This window comes from Camelus ferus, chromosome 24 (assembly GCF_009834535.1).
Source record: "Camelus ferus isolate YT-003-E chromosome 24, BCGSAC_Cfer_1.0, whole genome shotgun sequence".
NCBI classification, from domain to species: Eukaryota; Metazoa; Chordata; class Mammalia; order Artiodactyla; family Camelidae; genus Camelus; species Camelus ferus.
The window spans coordinates 2,819,223-2,843,140 of record NC_045719.1 but is presented as its reverse complement, the minus strand read 5'-3'; the positions used below and the strand labels follow the sequence as shown (position 1 = coordinate 2,843,140).

Here is a 23,918-nt window from a genome sequence, read left to right as displayed (position 1 = left end):
TTAACTAAAATTGTCTTAAATGCCCTGAAATATGACATGGCGCATTTGGAGTCATCCTGCTCCCGTGTGGGCACCTGTTTGGAAGACCCACTGGTCCAGGGCTTCACAAGGGTGCGGCTCGGCGGAGCCAACACTGATGGTAACAAAGAGACTCCACGTGGCGTGATCAAGCCCAAGCTCAGAACTCCCCATGGCAGGGGAGGGGGTCAACCCACTGAAATTGGCACAGTTCAGGAAAAAAGCAATGACAGAGTGGGTGTCAGAGCACCTATACTCAAGAAGAGTAAATTGTGTGGATTTTAACGATCTAGAATTAAAACGATAACATCTTTCATGCCTTGAGTCTCCAGATGCTCAGTGTCATATTTTGGGATGCCAAGCCACACTGGCATAAACACAGGAAAGACAGAAAAACTAGATACCGATTAGTTACTTACCATCCCTGGGACAGAACTGCCCTCACCTGGCAAGAACAACTTGTGTCTCTTCGGCAGATGTCTGCTTCTTGGCCTGACATCTGAAGAAGAGCCTCAGAATTCACGCACTGATTCCCGAGGACCTGCCTGCTGGTGGGGTGGCCGGTGGAGCGCGGGCGGGAGGCGACGCCCGTGAGAAGGCAGGTGCGAGGGAGGGAGTGCAGGAGGGAACAGAGGAACGGATGGGGAGTTGCCGTGCACCCGACACCAACCGGGCAGCAAAATACTCCATGCAGGCAAAAAGACACCTCCTGTTGGCCTGACCAGGTGTCTGCTGGCCTGAGTGGATTTTTATCTCCAACATCTGGGGCTGCTTCCTTTCCAAGCTGAGGGCTGGTCAGCGCCTGTTCTTGTGGTGACTTCTTCTTCAGATGTGTCAGTAAATCCAGGTGCCGTTTTGGGGAGAGTCCATCTTGTCAAAATCACCTTGCTTCTCTGACTCCGCCCGTGCAGATACGGCCCCCGTCCCACCTCCACCTCGTGTGATCAGCCTCATTTGTCCGTAACTATAATTGCTAAGCATCTGAAAAAGGAGAGCCCAGGAAAAGCCCCCCAAACAAGCTTCTACATGCAGGCGATGCAAGTGTGGGGCCTGAAGGCTAACAGTGGGATTACCTCCAGGCCCTCAGCTGCTGGGAAACAGTGGGAACTTGGCTGCACTGCCTGCCTCCTGTTCACTGCTCACCTGGCTTCCTTCTGCGTTTCGTCCAATACTCTGCATGGTGTGGATATTTTCGTAAGGATTTCAGAAAGATAAATACGGTGTGTATTTTTCCAGGTCAGATTCCACAGCAGGCCTCTGAAGAGGTAAATACTGGTGCTCAGAGCAGGACACTGCTCCCTGGCAAGTCGTTCTCGAGGCAGAGACTTGCCAGAGGGTCACTGCAGGTTCTGCACGCTCTACAGAGAGCTTTTGTCTCCTGCGTTCTGGTCTCCAGATGGAGATAAACACTTGAATTTTTTTCTCAGTAGAATTGAAAGAAAAAAATTTTTTTAAATCACAAGCTAAGCTTTCAGTAAACAACCTTTGTTTTTATTCCTCCAAGCACCAGGGTGGTGGGCACCTCAAGTTCAAATTCTGCATCACTCGCCATTGTTCTTGCCAGCTGAGTTGTTCCCACGTTGTCAGTGGGTTGTGGGTTATGTTTGGATTCACTGCTCCTGTCCTGTTTGAGGTTTATTTAAAAGTACTGCCCCGTAGAGTGGAGGACTCTCTAGTGTCCAAACTTCCACAGGGAGGCTTTGAGGAAGAGCGATTTGTGCCCAAGCAGACGGTGACCTCTGAGGACATCCAAGTATTCCCAACACCCAGGGCCACGCTCTCCATGCAGGGCCTGCCTGCATCTCACTCTCCATCTGCAGTTTTCCAAGGGAAAATGAAGAATTGCAATAAACAGCTGACCCACAAACTTCCTTTCAAACAATAGTTTTTCTTCCCCAGATTAATTTCAAAAACTACTGGCCAATTAGCTGAAAGGTCAGATCACAGACATCGCTCATCCCTGTGCCCTTAATAAACTTGCTCATGAGTCCTGAGAACGTTTAAAGACAGTTTGCAAATTAAAAGATGAAACCAAAATTAAATCGTGTTAGGTAGCCTCCACCCCTGTTGTCAGAGATGCTACGGCAGAACCGTATCCCCTGAGTAACAGAGCCTAAGTGAATACAGAATGACTTGAAAACAGATGATATCCCACTGCTAAGCAGGTGCTGGGTCCTCGAGTGCCCTGCCACAAATGCTTTTTAAGTCTTTAAGAAGAATTTAGATGAACTTATTTACAAAAGAGAAACAGACTCACAGACGTAGAGAACAAGCTTATGGTGACCAGGAGGAAAAGGGGGTGGGAGTGGTAAACTGGGAGCCCGCGATGTGCCGACACTAACTACTGTATATAAAATAGATGAACAACAGATCTCTTCTGCACAGCACAGGGAACTACATTCAATATCTTGTAGTAACCTGTAAGGAAAAAGAGTATGAAAACAAATACATGTATGTATGTATGACTGAATCACTATGCTGTGCACCAGAAATTGACACAACATTGTAAACTGACTATACTTCAGTTAAAAAAAGAGGAATTTAGAAGTGTTCCTCATTTGAAGTCGAAAAATTGTAGGATCTTTTGGAGCTGGGAGAAGCTTTAAAAGTCTTCAAGTCCAGCTCCCTCATGATAGAATTCAAACAGTTGAAACTTACAGTGCAGGTTGGTTTAAGTGACTTTCATCCGCATCCATTCAGATGATCCCCGTGTGCAGAAGGACTTGTGAACCGTACGGACGAATGCGTGTGTTTTAATGGGGTCTGTGCCGTGTTCAACTTAGGAGGAACTTCGTGGGTTTCATTCCTTTCAGGCCTCATTCATCAAAAATCGCACAAACATTTCTGTGCACCGACCAACTGTCGGCGAAGTACAAGGTCGGGAACACAGCGTGACTTAGGAATGACGCGGTGGGCCGTGTGTATGAAGGGCCAGCTAGTACCAGTCTGTGATTTCGCTGCAACGTCAGACGTGGGCCATGCTCAGGCTGTTTCTCTCTCCCAACCCTAAACTGCTGAGCAGGTGAAGAAGTGAGGTCTGATTCAGCCCAAAACCATTCTTCCTGAGTCCCGGGACCAAGGTCTTTACCCCCATGGACTCAATGGTTTTGGACAAGTTTATCAAGGCAGCCAACTTGAGTAGTGTTGGCCAGGGCAAGCTCTTTTTCTTGCCTTCTCACTCAAAAGGATGCTTCTGGAGATTTCTCACTGCTGTTGAAAACCTGAGACTGCCTGCACTGAGCTATGTCTAGGGAGTTAGCTTACCTCTGTTTTATTCTTTTTTAAGATGCATTCTCTTTTTCCTTAAATCAAAGTGGATCCCACTTGTATCGTGAGAAAAAAAAAGCTTAATTAAAGAAGAGAGAGGCTAATGGAAGCTCTTGTCCCTCTGGCAGTGTCCCCGAGCAGGTGGCTGGAGGCTTTCTCCTTGCGTTGCTTTTCCTTGACAGAAGGCGGGCGGGTCCTTGGGGTCGCCCTCCCCTCCATTCTGAAGGCTGTCATTCTTCTGTTTCTCCTTGATTGCCTTTTCTCTGTGCATCCCCTTTGCAATGTGAACAAGTCCTCAGGATGAGTTCATGAGGGTTCTCTTTGGAGACATGCCTGATGAATGCTCTGTGACTCCGCCAGCAGGAGGCTCTTGTGCTGTGAACATCTGTCATGTTCCTCCCTCGCTGGGCTGCAGACACTTCCCCGTCCGCCTCTTCTCAGCTCTCCGTGCGCTGGTTCCATCCAGCCTGTCCCGGGGATCGGGGCCCCTGGGAGTGTGTCTCTCTCTCTGCATCTAAGAGCAGACTGTTGCCACTCTCCGCCGACCACCCCTCCCTTCTCTTCTAGACACGAGTTTCTCTTGGGAGGCTGCATCTTTACCCCGCCACTCACAGCTGATTTATCTGCCTTTATCCTTCTGTTTCCGTGTCAAGAATGAAAACAGCCTTTGCGTTTCTGTTCACAGTGGTTCTGCTGCGAGCTGGCAGTGTTTGTGTAACTGCTGGGAAGGCGTGATTCTAGAACAGGGCTGATCGTCCAGAAAGAGCCAAATCCAGGTAGCAGTTCACTTAGGTAGATGGGGTTTCCAGAAATGCTGTGGAACATTCCAGTTCCAAGCCAGAGTCCTGCCAGGACTCACCCTGTTACTGGTCTTATTCCCGAATATTCCTTTGCTTTTGCAACATGGCCACAATCAAATATTTGAAGCGTGGCCCTCAGATTCCTTCCACGTACGAACACGTTTTATGCCAGTAACTAGGACAAGGCTTTTTCACCTCCAGAAGGCAGTAGAGCAGAGTGGTTAATTAGGGTGTAGATGCTAGAGTTACACTGTTTGGGCTCAGATACCAGCTCTGCAGGCAATCTCCCGTAAGTATTAGCTAAAATTCTTACCATGATCATTACTCCGTCATTTCCAAGGACACATCTCTCAAAGCACACAGGCAGTCAGGCTTTAATGCGAGTGTAGTGTATACATACATAGTTTTCATAAAAGCTGATACATCCTATACCTGTTAAAGCTTCTCCCAGAGGGAGGCATTCCGGGGAACCACTTCCATTTTCCCCAGCAGCCTGCATCCCCCCCACCCCAGAGTACAAACACTGCCATCACTGTTGTTGACTTAAACAAACATGGCTTGCAAAGACGGTCAGCTACCTCACAAAGTGCAGAGAGCATATTTTCCTTCAGTTTTTGAAGTCTTGCAGACGTTGACCGTCTCGGATAGCAACAGAGGACACCAGCGTGGGGTTCTGAAGGCTTCTCTCATGCTGCTTGGAGTCAGACTCCATGAGAGTGAAAGCAGCTCAGTTCCAAAGGCCAGACCAGTTCCTTCCCAAGAGGCTTCATCCAGACCAGTTTCCTATCCAGGAACCGCACACGGGCAGGTTAGAGAGGCATGGAGGAGGCTGAGGAACCGTTGGAAAGTAACATGGAGCTGAGAAGTGATCTGGGAAGGCGCAGAAGGACTTCAGAGGGAGATGGAGGGGAGCACGTGTGCTCTGGCCCAGTTTCTGCAGCTGGTCTCTGTTGGGTGGGGCTGGGGCAGCTTGGCTGAGCAGATGCCTGAAAGTGGCCAGCGCCGATCTGAGCTCCAGAGGCTGGAGACAGAGCAGAACTGAAGGGAAAGGGATTCACCCTCCGGGCCACTGAGATTAACCTCACATAGTGGAGTCACCGCAAAGAAGCGCGGGGTTCCCCCAGGCACAGCGTATCAGCTTGGGAAAAGGACCGTGGGGTCACTTTTCCAGTTGATGGGTGTACAATGACCTTAAGAATTATTGTTGTATAGCTCAAGTGGTAGAGCACATGCTTAGCTTACATGAGGTTCTGGGTTCAATCCCCAGTACCTCCTCTAAAAAGTAAATAAATAAACCAAATTAATTACCCCCCAAAAGAAAACCTTAAAAAAGTTTTAAAAAAAACTGTGTTAAAAGAAATAAAGGAGTAATGTTACTTTAAGAAAAAAAAAGGAATTACTGTTCTTTTAAAGTGACACAACATTCTCATGGTTATTATGTTCTTAAAAGGACATATAAATACCAGAGAAATATTTGCATCATGCAGTGAAACGTAGACATTGCACTAGGGGGCAATCGTGCCCTTGGCTTTGAGTCCTCGAGGGTGACCCCACCCTGACCCACACCTGAAGCCTCACTGCTCACACCAGGGGAATGTGAAAGGGACAGTAACAGTTGTCCCAACAATTTATGGGCAAGTTTCCAAAACAAATTTTCTAGCAACACAGTCAGACGAATCTTATTCTGCTTCTATTTTCAAGTCGAAAGTTTTTTTATGTTTTGTTAATGTTGAAAACATTTGTACCACTTTGAAGAATCTTTTAATTTTGAGTATGTTTTATAGATAAAAATATGTGTGTTTTTAACAAAACCCGTCCTTGTGATTTAAATCCTCACACAGCGTATGTGGTGTGAGGGCGATCGCAGTCACGGCGTGTGTGGGCTGTGGGCGATCACAGTTATTTCTAACATGACTTCTTATTTTGTAATCTTTATTTAGGATTTTATTAACAGATAAGTGTGTCTACATGGTTACGACTGTGTGTGTGTTTGTGTATCAGAAGTAATTTAATTTAAGGCTTCTGTGGGTGATCTCGGGATTTTTACTTTGAAATGCTTCATTCAAATTAATTTTAACACACGTAGCTTTTGTTTAAGAAAAAAGACTTCTCAAAATATTATGGCAAACTTAGGCTTCAAAGCCACTATTTTCATTTATTTTCTTATTTTAAGGTCTTAAAATAATGGGTGAGGAAAGGGAAGAAGGTATTTTGAATACTTGGGGCATTTTGTTTCAGTTTTTAATGCACTGCTTTATCTGCTTTTGCTGTGACGTGAGGCATAGTCAAGAGCGGTGTGGAAGCGCCTGCAGTTTATCCTAGTGGAGCTAAATTAAGGAAAACCACAATAAAAATTATGGAAGCTATAGAAATTTCCAACAGAGAAGAAAAGAAATGGTAATAATGGCCATTCAAGGTAGGATGAACTCTTACTGGAACTAAAATACTAGACAGTACAAATATGAAAACTGAGAAGGTGCCAACTGGAATTAAATACTAAGTTCCTGTATTTCTTAGGAAGAAGATGGCTATTGATTAAATGTATCTTTATTAAGACATATTAAATAATACCTACTCTGTTATTCTTTATTGCTTTTAAATATTCCATAATTATTTTTAGTTGAATAAGTGAGCAGGATGAGAGTCAGATTATTAATCAGAGAGCCGGGGGCTGACGGTTGTGACCAGCACCGCAGACCGAGGTTCCTGGGCTCTTAGATTTGTGTGTGGCCTCTCCATTAGTAGTGCCTGGTTTACACCGATCTTCTCTTAATTAAATCTGGCACGACCTTCTGGTGTCCAGTCAGGATTTCACGTGTTCTAGTAACGCGCCTGGAAACTGACATCACGGGAAGCTAATGACCTGGACAAGACCACAGCTACTTGCACAGTCAGTGCTGCCACACTGTCTTATTCCAGCCTGGGAGGAGGGTTTTGGGGAATGGCACGCGTGATGGAAACATTGTCACGTGGAAGGAAACGCGTGCAGGAGGCAGTGACGGTTCTTCCAGGTATCAGAAGAGCGCACGTCTTTTGAGTCAGTTTGGGAGAAGTAGGCTTATCAGCAAGTTCCTGCTCACCTGACCTCTCCAGGTGACAGAGAAGACTCAGGTGGGGGAAGGATCCGCTCCCATGGAAAAAGAGATTTGTCACTGGTGTGACAGCTGTGGAAATTCAGTGACAAAAAAAGGCAAAAGCACTATTTAATGTCATTAAGTCATCGCTTGTGACACTACTCCTAAAAAAGCGTACTTCATTATAGCTCCAGAGTCTATTTTCTCCTGTTTGGCTAAATTAAACTTAAAATTCCACTGGATTTGTCACTAAATTAAATTTCCACTAGGCCAATGAACATTCTGACCCTGTAATTTTGGACATAAACGGTGTTTCCCCTGAGACCTATCCTTAGAAATGCTGCCAGTTATATTTTTGAATTTAGGTTGAATAAAATATGCCCAAGTCTTCCCCATCATCCAGCAATTCTCAGTGTTTGCTTCTAAATCTTTCCTTGATTTCTGATGTTTCTTTTAAACAGTAATGGGGGGTTATTCTTAGCGATTCAGGAAAATAAGCGAATTACATCCCATGCACCCAGCTACCTCCGTTTCCTTTTTCTTTTTCGGCCACTGAAAACAAAAATTATAAGAATGCCATGATTTTAATGAAGTAGCCTCAGGAGAGAGCAACACTATCAAGTAAGTGTTGTTAAGGATCATTAATTATTAACGCAGATGCCAGCTGTTTTCTGTGTCACCGTCAGTGCTTTTGTGACACACCAGGCAGATTCAGTCCGTAAACACGGCGGCAGGTTTCACCTTTTACGTTGCAGTCTTGCGGAAATGAAAGGCTACTAAATGTAAGCTTATAGACGGAAGTGTTCTGGAAGCATCGTATTGAAAAATCATGTGAAGTTTTGTCATAAAAACTTACTCAGAAGCCACTGAAGGGACATCTGATGATCTGCATGCGGAGTAACTGACCTCAGAATGCCTATTCTAGCTTACTGCCCGCGGCAGCAGTAACAACAATGGGGCAGGAATGTAGGGCCCCTGTATTCCATGAGCAAGAGCTTGTAAATGAACGCACGAATCGTAAGCCGCTCTTTTCCATGTCGGGAGTCCCCTGTCAGGGGTCCCCAGTTCTAATGGAGAGAGCTGGAGCCCGGCCAGCGCCCTGAGCCGGGACTCCGAGTTACCTGCAGCTGACTGCCCTCAGGGTCCCCACCCCTCCCTCTGCGCTGCGCCCACACCACCCGTCACCCCTCTGCTCCCTGGACCAGTCAGTCATGTGGTCGGAGACTGATGTTCACAAACAACGCCCCCCAGGCTTTGCGGGTCATTCTGAAGTTGTAGAAGTGCAGATGGGTTGACGTAGGTTGGAATCCCGACTGCAGAGTCTGGTGACTTTGCCCCCTCAGCCCCCTCAGCCCAGGTCTCACGTGAACTGGAAATGCAGTAGTTGTGATGCTGAATGACTGATGGTGCGTTTAGAGGGCTCATCCACGTGCCGTCCTCCTCAGCCCCTTCCTGGGTCCCCTCGACTCCCCAGCCCAGAGCCCACAGCTGCTTTGCGGGCAAAACAATGGTCTTGCCCTAGAATTCATCTCGGTGTCATCCAGAACTGCCCCGGTCTTCCCCAGTCTGATCAAACATCAACCCGTCCGTGACAGTGCGGCCCAGGCCCGGAAGCCCAGCTGAGCCCTGGCTCTGCCCTGGGGAGCCCGGGGCTTGCGGCTGGCCGTGCCGGTGGGGACCGTCCCCTGCCCAGCACTGTGGGCAGTAGTTTGCCGGAGTCATTTGGATCCGCCGTGCAGATCGGTAGTGTTGTTTGGATTTGGATTTGGCGAAGTATCATATCACGGCTGTGTAATAAAATTTTTATTAACACTGCAAAAGGAAAAAAAAGGTGACTCCTTCCTCCCCGAGGAGTCATCTCCAGGAGCCACACGCCGCTGTGTCTGGGAGTCCAGACGTCGCCGCCTGGACCTCGTTTCCACTGGCCATGGGGACGCCAGGGAGCCATCCTGAAAACGTGCTTTGTTAGTGCCTTTAATCCATCTGGAGGAAGTACCCTAAGACCTTCCCTCTCGTTAACCAACGTGGAGCACGAGCTCCTTACTGCTCTTTACTGTTCATGGGCGATGCTTTCCTGCCTCTTGGGAGTTTTTGTCCAAAAAAATAGCCTCGCTGCCTCCGCTCTGGAGACTGATGTCTGCGCCCTCCAGGGACTCAGAGCCTCCGTCTGGACTCAGCCTTCTGATGCCTAGGCTCGTGGGCCCCCCTCCTCCAGGCCCGCCCTCCCTTCCATCCTTCCGTCCTTCCTTCCCCGTGGCTGTGGACACCTCGTCGTGCGTCTGGCTGCGCCCGTGCCTGTTAACCCTCCTCTCAAACAACCAGATGCTCCTTCCCCTGACACGCCCGGGCTTTCGGTCTGCAAGATCCCTTCCGAATTGTGTCTTTAACGTCTGTCTGCTCCTACTACTCTTAAAATCAGAACCCCCAGTTTTTATGAAAATTTCACGTTTTCTCCCAAGCTGGCTCCCTGTGTGTCCTTCCCCCCTCAGGTGGCATCGAGTCGCCCCCTGAACGTTCCACCTGGAGGACCTGCTGCCCTCATCCTTCCCGTCCAAGTCATATCCAGTGTGCGCTCCTCCACAGCAGGGGAAGTAGCACTCCTACTGTCTCTCCACCAGGAAAACACAGTCTCTTCCTGACTTCAGCCACCACAGACACATCACTGGCAGACAGTGGTCTTCAAACTGGTTCTGCTAGTGGATCTCCAAAAGAAGTTGGAGAAAATGATGTACTTCCTTTGAACTACTAAATTACTATCTAAATTTTTCATCAAAAAAGTGGGGAGGGTAGAGTTCAGTGGTAGAGCACACGCATAGCATGCACAAGGTCCTGGGTTCAATCCCCAGCACCTCCACTAAAAATTAATTTAATGAATAAATACATAATTTAAAAGACTTAATTACCTCCTACCCCCCAAAATAAAATTGTATCATATTTTTTTGTTTTTTTTTTTAATTGAAATATAGTCAGTTACAATGTGTCGAATTCTGGTGTACAACATCATGTCTCAATCATACGTATACATATACATAAATTTGTTTTCATATTCTTTTTCATTAAAGGTTGTTACAAGATGTTGAATATAGTTCCCTGTGCTACACAGCATCATATACTTATGTAAGTTTATTTGTTAATAGGAGGTAGAGAATATTAAATTAAATATTTTCTAAGATAAAATGAGGTTCGAAGTCATTAGAATAAATACTTAATGATATGTGATAAGTAGGTTTTAATCACCTTACCGATTAAAGGACACCAGACCTGAAGGAAAACACATGGAACGTTCATCCCTGGGTTTCATCTGGGAAAATTTGGCAGGTCTTACAGAACAATCCAGTTTCATTTCAAAGAATAAGCATTAGCAGCCTCTACAGCTTCAGGTGTTATGAATTCAGAGCATCTCAACTTGAACCAAAATACCCTGTTTCTGACATCAGATTTTGCCCTTAACTAAAATACGTTTCAGACAGGGAAGACGGGAGGGGCTGTGAGTTTCCGGAGTCAGCTTTTCAGTCACCCGTTGGTTTCCCACCTGCAGGGTTTTCACGGGGGTGTGTCCGTGGTAGCAGTTGAGACAGGGGAGGGTTTGGTTGGGCTCGAGAAGGACCGCTGTTCATGGAGCTCCTTCTCAGGGAGATCAGTTTGGGTGGAGTCCACAAAGCTCTTAAGTACCTGGAAATGACTACTTTCGGAGTGACTCGTTTTCCCCTTGGAACATCGCCGTGTGTCTGCAGTGGTGTGCACGTCTCAGGTGAACTTCAGGAGGACACCGACCTGACTGCGCTTTGTATGCGAGCGTGGTGTATTCTTGCCGTAGCTCTGTCTTATACGACGGCCAGCGTCTCGAAAGTAGAGGCCGTATTTCTAGTCCCCAGCTCTGCATCCCTTCCCATTCCTCGCAGGATGCCTCGCACGGAGTGGGCCAAGTGCTCATCTGCGGGTGCAGGCCCCACACTCAGATTCCTATGGGGCCAGGGAGGGGGTGTGGATTAGTGAAGCCAGCTGGGGATGCGACCGCAGGGCAATGAGCAACTGTGTGCACTGGACGGGCAGACCGCGTCCCCAGACCACCGAGGGAGACCTGCATCCAAACACTAGTGCCGCAACGTTGCCTGCTGTGCAGAGATGGGGAGTCACGCCTCGGGCCTTGGAAAACTGGCCTGAAGATGTGACTTTCCATCTCCCGAGCTGAGAGCCGCGGACGGGAGGGCTTGATCTGAAGCACATGGGGAGGAGGGGTCCTGGCAGGGGATCCTCGAGGGGGGTCCTGGGGAGGTGGCCCCTCATTAAAGGATCTGGGTTTTATGCAATGGAAACCCCTTGAAAGACTTTTTCTTAAGCAGGAAAATGATGTTTTGCAGAAACTACTGTGGCTGAGATGGAGAGAACAGGCCGGGGGGAGCCCGAGAGTGAGGCTGTGCTGGTCATTCAGGGGTGTGTGGCTTGGGCTGGTGGCAGGGGTGGGGGGTGCCAGTGGGGGGAGTCAGCCGGGACGTGCTGGGTTCTGGAAGCACCCGGGTGCAGGAGAGGATGGAGCTGCCCAGAAGCGGACTTGGGAGAGGCTGTGCTCATGAAGCTGGACTTCATTCTGTGGCAGTGGGTCCGTGGAAGGTTTAAAGGAGGGAACTGGCCAGGGGGCGGGGGCGTGTAGCTCAGTGGTAGATCATGTGCTTAGCCTTCGTGAGGTCCTGGCTCCCATCCCCAGTACCTCCATTTAAAGAGAAATGAGGAAATGAAAATAAAGGAGGGAACTAATCTGATAGAAAAACAAGTCTAAAGAGGGTGTTTGCGGACAGTTGACGTGGGTTCCTTCTCTTATTCTTGCTGGGATCGTGGTAACTTGTGCACACACAGCTGTCAGGGGGAGCTCCTCTGAGTCCCTCTGACCGTGGGGTCAGACCTCAGACTCAGCCCCACCGCTCCAAGGCCGGGTGACCTTGCGCAACTTTCCTGGCTTCTCTCCGCCTCCGTCTCCTCTCCCTAAAATGGAGGAGCAGTAGCAACTATTACATAGGATTGTGATGTTTAAATTGATGACATAACACATGCAAAATACTCAGAGCACACCTGGGGAATAGTAAGAGCTCAGAAGAAGGGAGGTGTTCCTCTGCTTGCGGTGGAATGCCAGCGCGTAGCTGTGCTGTCTTCCCTTCCAAACTCTCAGACGCCGCTGTGAGCTCAGGACCTCAATTCTCAGCAGTCCTGTTTGACGCAGAAGACGTGCTGCATAGAAATGGCAGTGTGCCGGGCGCAGCATTCATCCATCAAGGCTTGCAGTCCTGATTTTCAGCACCTCCCACTGCGGTGAGCGAGGGCTCGTCGGGCACAACAGCCGTCCATGAATGTCCTTCACCCCGCTCTCCCTGGCTTGTACTTGATTTTACTCTGCTCTCGTTCCTTCTGCCCTTTCTCGTTGCTGCTCCTTCAGGCACTAGGGGTGTCAGGATGGCCCCTCCGCACGTCTCCTTCTCAGCAGAGCGAGGTCTGTGCGAGCCGACCACCAGGAGGGAAATGGAACGTATCACTGGCCTGATACTATTGAAATTTGGGGCCCTGCCTTTCAAAGGCTTTGGTCCCAGGGGGACAACTGCTGAGAATAACCCTCCCATGTATCGTGCTGACATCTGTGAGCACACAGCGCAGCGAACCGGGCTCCCACCCAGCCAGCGACTGCAGGAATCAAAGACCGGGCTGTCAACCGTAGCTGTTCATACCGGGGGAGGAGGGTTTCCAGCATCCTTGCCTGCTGTTTTGGATTCCTTGACTGAGGAGTTTTGCTGTCCATCTGCCCTGTGAGCGATCCCGTGACCTCTCTCTGGATTGTTCTCCCTGTGCTGAGGGCGTTCCCCACCCCCGCTCTAGGGAGACGGATGTGGAAGGCGAAGGATTACCTCCTGACCGCCCCCGCCCCGTGCTCCTCCCCCGGTTTCAGCCCTGCTATGGCGTGGGCCTGAGAGCAACCGCCCTGGGCACCTGGCACACCTCTGTGGACTCACGGTGTCGGCTGCACGACAGCCACAGTCACTGCGACCCCACCAGGAGCTGCTCAGACCCAGTGGTGTCTGTGAGATCTACTCCACCCGGCCTCCAACATGATTTTTGATTTTGTTTTGAGAAGTGTATCTCTGAGAAAGTCTTAATGTATTCGGGTCTCAGGAAATAATTTGAAATACGTTGAATAGAGAAGAAAAACAGGATTGACAAATTTTGCATTAAAACCCTTACATTTGGGTGACTGCCTTCTTCTATTTTCCCTCCTCCAAAAAAAAAAACAAAAAACATACACACACAAGATTTGAATGAACATTCATGAAAATATCTTGAATCATCAGCCAAGAAGACGAGACTCTGCAGTGTGTGCCCTGAGCAGCTTTATTGTTGAACTGCCCCAGGGACCAGGGGCGGGAGAGGACCATGTGGTGTGCAGGCAGGGACACGCTCACGTCCTGCCCTCACCTACTGCATCCTTCTCTCCTGATCTTTTCTTTCAGTCCAGGTCAGTGGGTGAGAACCTCGTCAAGATTAAACTATATGTCATCACCCAAGTGAGCCACTAATGCTTATAAATGCCCTTTATTTTCAAGATAACCCAAATCTAGTCACGTAAACAAAAAGCCATGTCATCTTAAATACCAGTGTGCACCTCGGTGAAGTGGTGCAGCCATGTGCCTGAAGTTCTTTCTAAGTCGAAAAGAATTGGAATTTCTTGATTCAAAGAGCTTGTATACAGGTCAAACTAATCAGTGATTCAAAACCTACAAATCTTGTGTGTCCCACAGTGACTCCTCCACGTGAGACTACCCGGGAGTCGGAGGGGCAGCCGAACGCCCAGGTGCTGGGGCTCTGTGATCCCCGCCCCCACCCCCACCCCCCCAGGAGACCCAACCTCCGGCCCCGGCCAATAAATCTAGAGTCTCTTGGGTTAGGACATCAAGAATGTTTTAAAGCACCACAGTAGTTGTAATATGCCGCCAGTGTTGAGAACCACTGCCTTCGACAGAAGCAGCCAGGATCACACTCTGGCTACAGGGTGATGGGTTAAGTTTGGTGGCCAAGCCTTGGGGCAGGGAGATGCAGGGAAGCTGCCTCTTAGTGGTTGGGAGCAATTCCATGGCGGCACCACCAGGCGGCGCTCTGAGGCCTCGGGGACCAGCAAGCTCCTTCTGAAGAAGCCTCTGACAAAGGTGCCCCACTCCCGTGACCCGGGAAGGGGGAAAGGCAGTGCGCTTTCGAGGTCCTCCGGATACTTTCCGAAAGACGTCAAGAAACAGACTCGTACAAATATTATATACTCATATTAATGTTTTTATATTTAATACAACATTTTCATAGCAAATAATACGGTGTATGCACATGCATACAGACTTACTCATTCATTCATTCACTGAGCCCCTGCTGTGTGCTGGGTGTTCCGCAGGCACTAAGGGGAGAGAGGTCACCACGACAGCCACATTCCCCTCCAGGGGGGAGCTTGAGACCAGTGACCGGGAGGGGTCTAGCGCTAAGAAAAGGCGGGCGAGTTGCACCTTGGAACTTGCCCCCAACCAGGAACATCTCTGTCGGGCAGCAGGGAAGAGGGCGCTTTTTCGTCCTGCAGGCACCTGCGGTCCAGGATGCTGGGACACCTGATTCTTCTCCGATCTGGTCCTGAAAGTTTCTGAGTAGGTGACAGAGACCTGTGTATCTGGTGAAGGAGGCCGAAAGCGCCACCCCTTTGTCTCAGGGTCACATTGGGATGGCTGTCTGTTTACACAAAGATGGACTCAGGGTATTTTTTCCTTGTGAATAAGAAACAAGCTGTTAAGTACACAATGGAGGTATGGCTCTGTCTGCGAGCTCAAAGCCTAGTGATTGATGGGACCCGATGTTTACTTGTCTCCTCTGTAACCTTGAGCAAAGTCACCGAAATCTGCAGCCTCTGCATCAGGAGAATGGCACGCACATGCCAAGGGACGGGCCTGGGTGGCAGGTGTGGCTCCGTGGGAGGTGGCGTGCGAGGTCTCGCAAAGGGACTGGACCCAGAGGCCTGGGAAGTGGCGAGGTTCTCCCCAGGAGGGGAACGGTGTGGCCAGAGCAGCAGGAGGAAAGGCAGGCGTTTGTGTTCCGAGGAGAGGGGTGGAAGCTTGACAGTGAGAAAGAACACACAGGAACCCACTGGTCACTGGTCCAGAGGAATGAGAGGTGTCTGAAGGGGCCCCCGGCTGTGCCCGCATCACTCAGCATCTGAGCCTCAGCCTAGGAGTGACCGTCGATGAATATCCTTAAATGCACTTTGTTTTTGTTCTAACGTGTGGCTGTGTCTGAAATGCCTGAGTGCACCTTAACTCCACAAATCCTCAAAATAACCCTGAGAAGTATTAGTGACCTCAGTACATAGATAAAGAGTCAGACACTGACGGTCACAGTAGCCAGGCGACGTGCCCCAGATCACACAGAGGGTTCAAAGTCAGAGGAGATCTCAGATTCAAGTATTTGAGCTCTAAACCGAGTGATCTGTCCTGTCAGGGTCCAGTAGGACAGCCAGGCCGTCCCAGCATGTCCCTGGGCGCTTATCTGAGCCCACACTCAGTGCGTGGCTGTCCACGCCTTCAAAGTTATCTTCCACTCATGTCCTCCTCACACCTTTGCTGATCAGAAGAAGATTTACGCTATCACGATGACACCTCAAATATGCCTGGGCATAGAGTTGGGGTTTTTCAAAAATCTGCATGGACAAAAAGTTGAAATGCCAGCTTTCTGTGCCTGCCGGGGCTTTTACAGTACCTGGAGCGCTGGCGTTTTGTCATACCTGTTTCGTCTCTTTTTCTTTCCAGTCTGTGAAGAGCTTTTTAATACTCAGATCCCAAGCACTAGGCAGGAAGAGTCTAGTCATGTTTGGTGGTGGGAAGGACGACAGCTTGGAACTTCAGCTCCTCTCTCACTTTGGGAAGTCAGGCAAAAGTTAAAAAAAAAAAAGATTAATTTGACAGCACAGAGTAAGAAAAATATTAGAAACTAGAAAAGGCCATTTTTTCCTATCAGGGCTCATTTCATTGTCTGTACCATTTCGCTGGGATATCTGCCAGTTGTTAGCAGGAAGAGTAACGTTATCCATTTCTTAAAATCTCACTCTTGAGTATTATGGAGATAAATAGCTAAATGATGAAGAAATGACTTCCTTTCACGGCAGTCATTTAAGAGGGGCAGAATGACCTCACATGCAGATTGGCTGGATGACAGGAGAAAATTCACCCACGAGTGCAAAGCTCAGGATTCCTACAGGTGCTGTTTTAGGAAGAGAAGCCTCTTGCCTCGACACTAGAAAGGCGAGTCCTGTCCGCCTGTGAAAGTGAGGGACTGCATGTGGCGGTCCAGAGGTTTATTTGCAAGCCCCAGAGATTTTCCAGTTGCAAACTTACAAAGAAAAAAAAAGTCTCTTCTCTGTTTTGCCTGCAGGACCGATGCAAGAGACCATCTACGACTTCTGGAGGATGGTGTGGCACGAGAGCACGGCGAGCATCATCATGGTGACCAACCTGGTGGAGGTGGGGAGGGTGAGTCAGCGCTCACGCGGGGCGTTCGGCCCCTGCTTCACTGGTGTGCGGAGTGAGGCGAGGGCAAGTTCTGGAGGCACCGTGTGCATCCAGACAACGTTAACCACTCAGTTCCTCCATCGCTTGCCACACTGGCTTATAGATTATCAGTAAACACAGCCTGAACTGCTTTCATTTGTTGCAACAGCAACAGGCAGGAGAGGCACTCAGGGTTTAGCAGCGGTTGTCAGCTGGCTGCACTGGGCACGCGGAAACCAGAAGCACCGCAAAGTGCGCCCTGGCAGTTGGGGGTCAGGACGCCGTGGGAGGTGCGGGAAAGTCCCCCGTGGGAGCCGCCTGCAGCCCTGGAGTCAGCCCCGGCTTAGAACTCCAGCATCTCCTCTCCTCAGACTTGACTTTCCTCATCTCCTGACTTGCAAAGTGGAGACCACACTCCGCCCCCCGGGTCTCGTATCCCTTCATCTGTGCTGTTAATAAGCTACTTTTATTCAACCAGGAACCTCTCACGTAGTTAAGATCTCAGTCCTAGCACGCGACAGGCGTATTTCCAACACGAAATTTTAAAATGAGAAGATACACAGGGTGCAACTGCTTGGTTGAATAGTGGAGCCAATTCCATGGTTCTGCTTGAGAACCGTGGCTTCTTAGAGAAGTCGATGTTCGGAGGTTTACCAGAGATTAGCCTTGAATTGAAATATTGGGGCAGAAACCATAAAGGAGATGTTCCTAGGAGTCTCTGTTAGCCTTCAAAAGAGAAAGAAATCCTGCTGTTCACAACGCAGACCTGGAGGGCATCACGTCCCATGAAATAAGCCGGTCGCAGGAGGACAGGCACGCGCAGTCCCACTCACAGGAGAGGCCTAGAGCGGTCGGGTTCATAGAAGCGGGAGGTTCAAGGGTGGTCGCCGGGGGGGAGGAGTGGGTGGGGGTGTGAAGTGGGCTCAGCGTGCGTAAAGTTTCAGCTACGCCAGGTTCTCTAGACCTGCTGCGCAAGTAGGGCCACTGGCCAGCGATGTGGCGCCGTGCACTCGAGTTGTTACGAGGATAGAGCTCGTGTAAAGTGCTCTTACCACGCGCGCACGCGCACACGCACACGCTTGCACACGCACACGCAAGCAAGGAATCCGCGGCAGGTGTCGGGCGTTGTCTGCCTCCCTGGCGGTAGTGACGGTCGGTGCCCAGGAGGTATGCGTGTGTTGAAACCCATCAAACTGTGCAGGTGCCGTCCTTTGTATGTCAGTTGTGCTTCAGTAAAGCTGTTTTAGAAACAGATTTTCTGAAGGTATCAGAAAGCACGAACTGGGAAGAAGAAAGACATTAAGAAGTGGGAGCTACTTTACTCACAATTCTAGCAAAAATGGCCAACTAACTTACCTGAAGACCATCCTCCTACAAACGTCTAGACATTTTCAGTAAAATATAGATGTGTATTTTAATGCATTTCATACAAAATGTACATGTATATGTAAACACATGTGTTTAAAATGTTGGAATATATGTGTATACATGCATGACTGGACATGATGCTGTACACCAGACGCTGACACATTGTAACTGACTGTACTTCAATTAAAAAAAAGAAAAGTTTAGCTTAGCTCTCAAGGAAGTAAACCAGGAGAGACCAGAAAGAAGTGAGGGGGAGAGACGACCAGAGGCGGGCGCGCCCAGCAGCTGCCCGTTGGAGGCCGGGCGCCGTGGTGCCTGTCAGTCTTGGGGAGAGGCTGGGAGGGCGTCAGGCTTGTGATCTTGGATCTTGGGTTTGAAAGCCCACCAAGAGCGGGAGGTAACATCTTGGGGAGATGCAATGCTGAGAATCTGAACTGAGACTGTCGGGTAAGACCCAAACCCTCCAAGGGTGGACGCTCAGAGGAAGGGTGAAAGGGGAGGGGCGGGGGGGGGAGGGAAGCCAGCGGGCACCAGAGCAGGAAACAGCACGGAAGCAGATGGGTCTTCCCTTCGGATCCGGGTGAGAAAGCACTTCCACTGTCTGTTGGACATGGTACCTTCCTCTGGGACCCAGATTTCACTCCGAGTTACCTGCCTTGGAATAGCAAAATAGAAGGGCCAGGGCGTGGTGGTGTCTGTTTCTTCCATCTGGCACCGGGACCTGTCCCTTACAGGGTGGCCACCATTGACATTTTTGATGGGAACTATTCTTTTGGGCAAATAGCCACAGACTGTTCACTAACGGTGTGAAGTGAAGGAGAGAGGGAGGCCAGGTTCAGGTTTCCCTGTAGATAGAAGCCCACAGGCTCCCAGAAACTCAGTAATTTTAGGTCTGGTAAGCTTATTTTAGAAAAAAAAATCCTTCCAAATCCTCGCCCCATTTGTGGGCATGCTGTCAGCTCTGGAGAGTCCCCTGTTACCATCTTCAGTTAGTCGTGCCCGTAGTGGCATCTGTCCTTGAAACGTCTGGTGTTATTGAGTGTGCTGACAGCAGGGCGCATTCCTTCCGGGAAACGGTCTAACCTTATTCCAGGCCATTTCCCGTGGCTAATCCGGCACATCTGCTGAGAGATGACATCCCTGTCTTCCATGCCTAGAAACAGCGACAACAAACCACAAAAGAAATGAAAACGACGTGGTTTCTCGGGGCAGCAACTGCCTACTTAACATGTCGACTGTGCACGGCGGGCCCTTCATGAATCAGGCATGAGCCTGGCGGACGCTGTTTGTTGACACAGACTTGCTGCTGATTCATTAAGTCGGAGCGGAGAGCCTCCCCGGGTTTTGCCCTGCAGCGCTCCGCATCAGGCCGGTGTAATTGCCGGGCTCAGGGCGCCGGGAGGCCTTGCGTTCGCAGCACCTGTGCGGGAGACTCAGCCGCCGCACTTCCCTCCAGCGGGGTCCGCGCTGCATCTGCCAGGGCCTGTCATTATCTGAGATGCCAAGTCGCCACCGTGCGTCCCTCCCGGCCAGTGTGTGGTGGGAAGGGACCTCGTCAGTTTTCCTGACGCCTGCTGACAGCTGCACACCTGGCAGGTGACCTGCGGCCGGGGTGTGTTGTGGCTGTTTTCCCTCTTTCACGACCCCGCCCGAGGGGTGCCGAGCTCTTCCTCTGGTCACCTGTCTCCCAGACGCTCCCATTCACACTGTCTGCGTGCAGACTCAGAGCTCCGCGCGCTGTTGTACTGACCCACCTGCCAAACGTCTTAGGACCAAATCCGGGGGCTCCCTGAGGAGATTTTTGCACTGGTAATCTCAGCTAATGATTTCTAAGCATATTTAGTCAGTTTTATGAAGACCTCATTAGAATGTGACTGTTCATTAAAAATTCAAATGAGGTCTCATAGTCACAGAGGAGAATTATTGTCGCACTGCTCTGAAGAGCTCTGATAACAGGTGATGCAGGGTTTTGGAGCTAAGACAAGTAGGGACCAGAGATGTTAATAACCCCTGTCGATCTAAAGGATGCAAAGGAAATCACCGAAAGAGATGCTTTAAAGGCTGTTGTCTGCCCATAGAGGGTGACCTGCCGTTCCTTTCACAACGTCTGCCACGAACAGAGTAACAAAAGGGAAAAGTTTAAGACTCACATTGGATGTCAGAAGTAGCGATTAATTCACATGCAGGGAAGGTTTATCAAGATTCCAAGCACCCCTGTCACAGCCAGCAAAGAACATCTGCTTTTCTACAAAAGCCACCAGATCCAGGCTCAACCGAAGAGGCTGGAGAGAGTCAAGATTTCCCCTTTATAACATGTGGAAATGCTGTTTAATAGTAAAAATAACAAATAATGCCTAACAGTATAAAAAATAATCTTTATTACAAAAATCTTTGCAGCTGTTCCAAGACATCAAATTCGTACATGAACAAAAAGAGACAAATTCTTTTTGTGGACCTTGCAGAGGTGTTTCTGTCTTGAACGCTCACAGTCACCTTTCATCCGTCTTTTTTTTAATAAATTATATATTTAAGATTGACGTTAGTGGGGAGGGTGTAGCTTAGTGGTAGGGTGCATGCTTAGCATGCACGAGGTCATGGGTTCAATCCCCAGTACCTCTGCTAACGAAAAAACAGTAACAATAATAAATAAATATTACCTCCCATCCAAAAAAAATAAAACGCAAGAATAAAAAATTTCATGAATGTTTAAAAAAAAGAAGGCTGATACTTGGTGACCTGGGAACATGGACAGTGCCCCGAAGTCACAGTTGTGTGTGTGACACGGTCCTGCGGATGGATGCCAGTGAGGGTCACCACAGCTCTCAGATGACAGGGATGTGGCTGTGTTTCGCCTCCCTGATTAACGCCTTTGTGTGACGTTGGCATTTCAGCCCCATCCATTCTGTCCCTTTAGAAAGGGCAAAGTCACTTTTACTCGAATATCAGTGATGAATTGTAAACTGGGCTCCGAGGCCATTCTTCCCATGCGGTGAGTCATCTGGTGGTCTCTGATCAGCCGTCTCCAGTGTCACCAGGGTGGCAGGGCCTGCGGGATCGGCCCGCAGCAGCCTCTCGCCGCACCCACAGAGGCGCCTGTGTCTGTGGGGGTGCCCCCATCCCTGGTCGCCGCCGTCCAGCCCGGTCGCTGGCCTCCAACAGACACTCGTGCGCTTTGCCGTGATGGCCCGGCCCTGGACCGTCCTCACGTGCATCTGTGTCTGGGCTTCCTGTACGTACGCCCTTTTACTGGCCCGGGCGGGGCTCTCTGCTGTCTCTCCCTGCGGCCTCTGACTTTCCCTGCCACTGTCTCTGGGGTGCATGTAGGCGCTCACCTGCCTGAGTGCCGTGAGGCGCTTAAGAGGGCAGGGCTGACGGGAGCAGTGGGCAGGTGCCCTGGGGCAGGTGCTTCACAGGCCCAGTCACACTCGTAGCCGCCCGGGCAGCGTACATCTGTAATTTCTTGGCAGCATAGTTGGACGCAATATGGGATGGTCTCAAAGCCGCCACAGCCCTCCTCCTGTGTTCTGCTCACGTGAGCACCTGGAAACTGAGCTCCCCCTCCTTGCACTGCAGGTCCATCCTCTCCTCGAATAACTTGTCGAAAACTGTAACTGGTGCCCTGCCTGGAATGTAGGATTATTTTTCCCTTCTCTGCTTTCCAGATCTGCCAAGTTCATCTCCTGAGGCCTTGCTCTGCCTTCCCCTGAAGGCGTGCGGTTTCGCACTAAGGAAGCAGGAGAGTAAATGCCGGGGGTGTCAGAGGAGAAGAGGGCCCAGGAGGCAGAACAACCCCGAGAGCCAGGCTGTGGTCTGTATACAGCTTCTTTCCCAATAACCAAGTGACAAGACGTCCGTTTCTCTACACTAGAGATTTAATTAAGGGATTTAACTAGAGGAGAATTTAATCCAGGGGGTAACAGACCACCAGAATTCACTGCCTCAGAACTTTTCTTCTGAAAATCTTTGCCATAGGTTTACAACCCGAGCAGGATAGTGGTTTAGGGTTTAAGCAGCTGTCCCGTTTCTCTGGGACCAGGTTTCCCGCAGTGAGAACGTGGGACAGCTTTGGACTCTTCTCTGATGTAAAGCCCGACCGGAGACCCCCCTCCACACCTGACGAGAAGGTGCAAATTTCTTCCTTGTCCTGTAGACCTCAGGATCAGGGAACATGGATTTGGGTAAGGTTATCTGAAAACACGGAGGTGCTGCTGGAGGTCGGATGTGGGCTGGTCACACGGTGCGCGTGGGAAGCGGAGACGAGCCGCTGCCGGGCTCTCACCGCATTGCCTGCTGGGAAGTTAAAAGAGGCAGAGCCTGAGAGAAAGGCTGGAGGGGACCCGTGACACGGAGCGGAGAGCACGGCCCGCACAAGGGAGTAAATAGGAGAAGTGAGGGAGGAGACGGATATTTCAAATCCCGACATCAGGTTCACATCTTCTAGCTTCGGACTGGCTGCTCTGAGATAGAAACAGATCCCTTACCCCTTACAATTCTGGAAGACAGAGAAGTCTTTGCTCGAGAAAAGGATGGTACATTCATCAGCAGGGAAGAATCTCTCTTTTCTGACGTTGGGTAGAGAATCCAACATTGAGAGTGAACTTGTGGGAGTTTTAATCCACCACCTGGTTGAATCCCACACTCAGGACTATTTATGTGATGTTCAGGCCACTGTATCCTTCAGAGTCTGCTCTGCTGAGCTGTGCCTGTGGGATTTCGGGGAGAGGACCGTGGAGCAGGTGAAGACGCTCGGACCCCGGGGCGGCTGGTACCTTTTGTAAGTTTCTTTCTCGATCTGTAGCCCCAGAGCCATTCACCTCCCCCGAAAGATTAGGTGGGACAAGTGTGGGCTGCAGACTGCCTTAGAGGGGTTTAGCCCAGATGGGTGCTCCTGGAATTCAAGTTCATTGCCTTCCTGACAGACGCGGTCCTACGTCTGGTAGGGACCGTGAAGTGTGAGCCGCCCGAAGCAGCACAGCGCCTGGCATTCTCTGCGGAGGGCGAGCCGCTCCTTAATAGCAGAGGTGCTGACGCGATGGTAAGACAGTGGCCGCTTGCAGTTAGTGGCGTCTCCTGTGCGGGCTGACGCCATGGGTCTTGAATTCATTGTCTGTGACGCAGGCATCGTTGTTTCCCAAATAATCCACTGAAGCTTTCAGGGGTTAAATAACTGGTCCCAGGCATGCAGCTGGCACGGGTGAGCCCATGGCGGGAACTGCAGAACCCCCCTCCCGACCTCCTGCTGAGCTGCAGGGCTTCTAAAGGGGCTCGTTCTAGAGCCATGAAGTGGGATCATTTCACACTCAGACTTGGAATAATTTTAATAGCCACAAGGTCTGCTGTCCTCTTTTTCTGCACATAAGGATACCAAGGAGGGTATGAAGGACAGACACACGCGCTGAAAGCATCACTCATCCATGTCCCTGATCAGAGACGGCGCCCTTCCTGCAGATGCGCCCGCATGGCCGACTGCCGTTTGGCGGGCGGGGGCCTGAGGCAGAGCGCACAGGTCCGCTTCTGCGCTCTGACTGGGCCCAAGGACGCCTTCTGCTAAGAAACTCACGATTAAGGAGGATGAAGGAGCTGAACGTTAGCCCTTCAACTGGGGGCCCCGTAGCACCACCTAATTCACACAGCGTAAAGGGGTGGAAGGCAGGGAAAAGAAAACGGCACGGTACAAGTCTTGCTTCGTCAAGGGGTTTTCGGCAGACTCTTTGTTTTTCTAGAACGAGCCATCCGAAGAGAGAGTGACCACAGTTCCACCGATAGCCGTGCTGGGGGCCAGCAGAGCGCGGCTCTGATGGAGAGACCCGGTAGCAGGAGCGAAGCTGCTGCCGGGAAGC

General features: G+C 50.1%; 1 protein-coding gene across 3 annotated transcripts in view; it reads left to right on the top strand.

The window, feature by feature from the left end:
- Positions 1-23,918, top strand: part of PTPRM (protein tyrosine phosphatase receptor type M) — a 604,888-nt gene that overhangs the window by 544,417 nt on the left and 36,553 nt on the right. For all 3 annotated transcript variants that reach the window (XM_032467107.1, XM_032467106.1, XM_032467108.1), the window contains one exon: positions 16,595-16,692. In XM_032467107.1, the coding sequence (XP_032322998.1) occupies positions 16,595-16,692 (98 nt within the window). The remainder of the gene's footprint in view (positions 1-16,594; positions 16,693-23,918) is intronic.